This window comes from Bombus bifarius, unplaced genomic scaffold (assembly GCF_011952205.1).
Source record: "Bombus bifarius isolate JDL3187 unplaced genomic scaffold, Bbif_JDL3187 scf7180000010271, whole genome shotgun sequence".
In the NCBI taxonomy this organism is placed as follows: domain Eukaryota; kingdom Metazoa; phylum Arthropoda; class Insecta; order Hymenoptera; family Apidae; genus Bombus; species Bombus bifarius.
In genome coordinates, this window is record NW_022885586.1 from 1,822,244 (window position 1) to 1,828,243 (window position 6,000).

Consider the following 6,000-nt stretch of genomic DNA (forward strand, 5'->3'; position numbering starts at 1 on the left):
CATTTACGTAATACCAAGATATTTTTTCGGACCAAGTTGAATGACAGATACTATTACGTCGTTAAGTGTTTCGGTCTTAACGATGCTATTATTTCTACTAATTATTTCACGAAGAAGCGAACACAGACTGTTTGCGTTTTCTGGCGAGAAATCGAGTTTGTAGAGAAACTGTAGTATTTGATGGAACACCAAGATCGAGCGTAATAGCATAATTCTAGGGTCGTCGTATCCTCTTGAAGCGACGAAGCATCGCACTATAACGACACGATCGCCTCGCAAGTGTGGTAAACAAGCAAGTGCCCGATGCTTGATCGGTACTCTAAGTTATTTGAACTAACGCAAACATAGTTTGGCGCGTGATCGAGCAGATCGAATTTATCTCGAAGATGGATTTTCATTACGGAAAACATGGAATGGGAAATATCCTGGTAATATTGTACAAATTGAAAAACTACCTACTTACACTACCTGCTTTTATTCCTCTTACCGTGGAGTTTTATACAAATTCTCACCACTGTGTGTCGTGTTAAGCGCAAAACGAGATATATCCCCTTTTTCTGAATGTGAGTTTGTAGGATCATTTTATTCGAAAAAGCTGTATTAAACACACTGAAACGAACGGGTTAAAATAACGTAAGAAACTTTGTTTCTATGCTGAACGTTTCGTACTCGCAGCTGTTTTAAATATTACTCATTTTTTCTGTATATCATATGCATATTATACGGATCTAATTTTTATACCTATATTATATGTATCTACACTTTAAAATTTTCCACGAGTGTATGAACATCCACGGCTCCAACTTATGGTTCACAAGTGCCAGAATGAAAATGGAGTTTCCTGTTTTAATACGTTAAGTAGTTTTAATCGTCTTAGACCTAGGGACTGTGTGTTACCGTAAAATTAATTCTTACGCAGATGCTAGTACAATATTACGCAAGTGTTGCGATGTATGGAAGAGTGGGGCACGTTTTAAGACTTGGAAATAACGGCTTATGCAAATACGTGTATGTAATATGTACACTATCTGGTCGAAAGTAAATGTCGCCGATTTAAACCCCTCAATTAAATCAAACTGCACCGCCGAGGATTAGTTAGATAGATAGAAATGCAATTTCGTCAGCATCTCGAAAGAGGGAAAAGATGCGATTCCATTACTTTCCTAGGACGTAACTTTCCTGTAATTCTCTTACGAAGATGATGACGACGATTCGTAGCTCCTTTCTCGTAATTAGTTTTCCTTGGCTCGTAGGCCCGAAGTTTCTATCAGTATATCGGCGGGCTTCTAATTTCGTATCCATTGCACGAATCTTTTCCCAAGAAATGCCTCTAGGGAGCCTAAGCGATTGATCTTAAATGCGAAACTCGTTCCAGAAGATTGCAGGATGCTATTGTTCAAATATGCGATCGTGCGTCAAATTCAGCGTACGCGGCTCTTTTCACCACGCTAATCGTCCACGTGTTTTTTAATAACAGCAACCGTAAACGCGTAGCTTTTAATCCTTATTGGTCTACCACTCTGTCGCAAGCGACTCGTAAGCACTCGTTTGTTTTATCGAAAGTCGGAAGTTAAAGACAAGGGATCGCGTCAAGGCACTGACGACACGTTCAGTTTAGATTACTTTTCTCTTATATCCAAGAACTTTATCTTTATACGACAAAGGGAGAGGTCGAAGATAATCAAGTTGGTGTCTCAGGGGAAGCTACGGAATAGCCAATGTTACGAAAGATGATCTCGTTCGATTCCTTCTTTCTACTATTTTGCGAATTGCTGTCAAACTGTGCGCACTCTCACGTGACGGTTATCACGATGAAAGTTTACAAGGGCTCCGATACACCAGAGACAATTCGGTTTCGCGCGTCATTAACATTGCTAGGCATAATATCGATATACGAATTAACGACGACAACGTCAATAGGCGCGGCAAATATGTGCCGAGAGACTCTTCTGTATTAATTTGCAGCTTGATCGAGCGTTTGGTAAATAGCGACACGTGCCGATAGTCTGAACTTATTAAACACCGTGTCGGAAAGCGGAAGCGATAAGACAAAGGCAAACACGTTGTAACCTATGAAACTTTATATAACCAGATATAGTTCGACATTGTTTTAAATTTCAAATTCTTTCTTCAAACGAAACGTCTCGATGAAAGATAGATATGTGTATATATATACATGTCTGATCGAATGACAGTACACAGGTAATCGATCACGCGTTGCGTTCCTTTTCGCAAACCACCAGACCCGCTCAAGACTTTTTATATTGACAAATCGTTTCGTTTTAATCCAACGACGCGTAAACGAGGGTCGCCTTGGAGCGTTAGGATTGAGCCTAATCGAATGGTACGATGTTACGTTCGTTCCTCTGCACCCCTAAAAAGCTTATGTGTATGTGCTTCTGTTACGTGATTGGAATTCTATTATATAATATTTTCCTGCAGCTATGCTCGGGTCAATCCATCTTGTCCGAGACATATCTTCATACTTTTAATATAGATATTTTCTATATACACTACCATGCGTCGGTATTTGGACTACGTGATATCATAAACGTGGATCTAAGATATGTTTCGTATGAAACTTTATAATCAGATTTTTATCTTTTGTTTTGTTTACAGAATTATATACAGTTAATTAATGCTCGTGATTCGTGACTTGTAAAATTCCGCTAATGATATTAGTTCGATTGCGTGCGAGATACGGATGAATAAGTAAACGGCGTTAAGTTACATCTCTCTGAAATTTCATAATCTTTTTTGTGAAATGGCATAATCGCGTAACTTGTGATTTCTGAAATTTACTTTTCAATTAAACTCGTTACGTTTATCAAGAAGCAAACACGTCTATTAACACTGACAACTTGCATAACTCGTGTACGAGTAACTGAAGCTTTTCAATTCGTCTATTTTCTAAATAATTGAATAAGCTGATTTGATCAGATGATTTTGTTGAATATACTTACGGGTTCCATCGAAACGAGTGGCGATAGTATCTAAGAAAGTATTTTGTGGGGCGAGGAGGCCCTTCCTGACCGGCATTGGGGCCGCCCCGCCGCGCTGTCAGGCGCTCGAATCTGTAAAATAGCGAAGAGAATTTTGTTTCAGTCCAAGTCATGCGATATTCTTGCACCAATTATGCGCTCGACATGTATGCACACACTTATACATACGTAAAATGTAAATGCGCATATTCGGATATAAAGCTTGAGATCGTTTGTGCTTTATGCATAAGCGTGCCTAAAGCTTAGGAATATATGCATGAGGAAAAAAGGTCTGAGTCTTCGATAGGTAGGTCAGTGGTCCAATGAAAATAAAGGATTGCGTGTAGTGCGGTAGTTGCAGTGATAGATGATTGCGGTTTAAGCAAACTAGAATGAAGTTATTTTTAGACAAGAGTTTTAATTTAACACGTTCCGAAAGCGGCCACACAGCTTGTACAGAATATGTACTTCGATCTTTTTCTTATTCTATTTTTACACGTCGATCTTTGCGATTCTCTGTGGTTCTTTTCAGCGTGACTTTAATCTTTTCTTTCGTTTCAGATATATACGCGCAAATTATGTTTTTGAAAGCCGTGAAATAGTCGTATATTTTTTGACAGGAAATTCCACACACGTTCCTCGTTCGTGTAATTTTATGAGTAGACGCAGAAATGCATTTGCAGCAACAGGGATCTCGTTGAAAAGCGTGGAAGTCGGTGATATTCATAGCTTTTCATTATTGGACAGTTCTATTGTTACTCACGTTCTTCAATGGTATTTGTGATTTCTGGAATTAATCCAACTGAAGTTGTACTTTTCTTTCATTCGAATTATCCATGGATACGGGTCGTTAATTTATAATTATAGTAATGTAGTTTACGGGGAATCTCGTATTTACATTATCGCGATACCATGTCACCGTATCATAACATTGTATCTTAAACGCGGCTACCATCGAAACATATTCTACATACTGAGTTAAAATTTGATTACAGGTTCGATATAACTCTTCGATTATTTCTGAGAACGCTAGAAATAATGTTCATTCCATTCAACGAGGATAAATCAAAAGGAGAGGGGATGTCAATTTTTAATGGCGAGTTATTTATTTGTAAATAAACAATAATATGATTCGCGAATGAAGAATTAAAATGAAACACGAGATATATATATATATATGAATTATATTAAAAACGCATAGCAAACCAATTAAGCATTAATGCTCGTTTCTGCGCTTTTTGTCATTATTCAGCGTGGAAACATTCATTTTGACTTGCTTGCCAGCAAGTGCAATTAACCTACGGCTTTGTATAAAATAACCCGTCTAAAGATTAACGTGCGATTTAATTTATTTGCTTCTTTTTGCGAGAAAATTAAAAAAAAGATGGAACGCTAGCATTTCATTTATTCGCAAAACAGGTGTGATTGATTTATAAAGCAAATCTATATATCCGTATAGCGATTCGGGCAATGTAACAGGTGTGAGAAGAGGATGCGGTATAGGATATATTCATTACGTGTTTATCCTCTTGTGCAAAATAGAATTATTTGCCAAACGACTCTGTTCAGACACTCACTTCATTACAAAAAAATTGAGCGTAATGTTTTAAAAGAATTGATTCGAAACATTCTAAAAAATATCTACTTTCTAGGGATCCTTTGTTCAAGTATCACCGTTTACATCGGTTACGACACGTATCTACCGATTGCTACCTAATAGATCGAACAACACTGCCATCGTTTCAACATTTTCAAGCTACTAGGTACAGTTTTACGAAGCTTATTTTAGTCTTTAGACACAAAACACGGTCTTATAGAATTATGACAAAGGAATCTAGGGTAAGCAGTGATTCGTTTAAAATGACGTTTATGTATGCGGAAAAGATTGCATCTTGTTGTTCAATTTGCATGCAAATAGTCGAGTATTGAAATTAGCAAGTAGAATCAGTGACAGATACAGACCTTATCGAGAAAAAAGTTCTACCTCAGTGGCAGAACATATTAGGCATTGTATCGTAAACACTACACCTATTTTTGTATCCTCTGCTTTAGGTGTCCCACTAATGTGCACTGAACACGTTCCAGGAGAATCACGTATTCGTCCCGTTACGACTGATTCGAGGCTTTATCGCGACATTACAGAAGAAATCGGGAAACACGCGGAACGTTTGCTGGTACTCGCATAACTGACCGAGCCGAGGGGAGAAATTCTCTCTATCCTGATGGCCCGGGCTCCTGGCTGACTTGCGCTCCGCGCACCTAAGCGCAACATGTGGTAAACCGTTGAAGGTATACACCCATACACTTATTCCACTCTGTACATGTAAGCAGGTTCGTACGTGTACTCTGATAAGTACACTAATGCGAAACTGTGTAACCTGCACACGCACGCGCGTTGATCGTTTCCAAACGCGTGTGTACCGCGAGCCATAAAACAGGGTCAAGATTTCAACCGAGGATCAAACATGTTGGTTGCACAGTCTTTGATGATTATCTCAGGCAGCATGATTGATGGCTGGTGTCCTGTTCGAGAAAACAATCGAACGATCGTTGATGTAAATACGAGCTTTTTGATCGCGTTCGAAATCTCAAATACATCTTACTTAATGGTATGATTTATCGGCTACGATGTATTGAATAAGAAATTAAGAAGCCTCGCGCGTTCTTTGAGCCATTTTAGGATCGTACTTTCCTATCGGTAGAATCGTCATTGCGCGATCTCTCGTTTCAATATTATGTTAAGGATTTTCTTAGAAGTCCTTTCTTTGGTAGAAACGAAAGTGAGACGTAGAAACTCGAAGATCGTAACGGTTAAACGATAGAAACACGGCCTGGAATTTTTCCTCGTGATACGTTAAAAGATTAAAGGATCTCGTCGAGGTAAAATTAGATTAATTCTTGAATGTAACTTACGGAATGAAATTGCGGAAATCTAATATTTTATACCTAACTTCGACGCGAAACGCAATGTGTAAAAACATTTGACCTCTTCATATGCGAAGAAACTAATTAAACTGTT

The 6,000-nt window shown here is 38.4% G+C and overlaps 1 protein-coding gene across 3 annotated transcripts in view; it reads right to left on the reverse strand.

Annotated features, from left to right (window-relative positions):
* The window catches only part of LOC117216619 (potassium voltage-gated channel subfamily H member 8), a 30,275-nt gene extending 25,093 nt beyond the window's left edge, over nt 1–5,182 (reverse strand). For 2 of the 3 annotated variants that reach the window (XM_033463482.1, XM_033463484.1), the window contains exons 1-2: nt 4,944–5,182; nt 2,964–3,074 (exon numbers count right to left, since the gene is read on the reverse strand). In XM_033463482.1, the coding sequence (XP_033319373.1) occupies nt 2,964–3,039 (76 nt within the window). In that variant the 5' untranslated portion in view covers nt 3,040–3,074; nt 4,944–5,182. The remainder of the gene's footprint in view (nt 1–2,963; nt 3,075–4,943) is intronic. The other variant, XM_033463483.1, reaches the window with a different exon arrangement.
* Between the last annotated feature and the right edge of the window lie 818 nt (nt 5,183–6,000).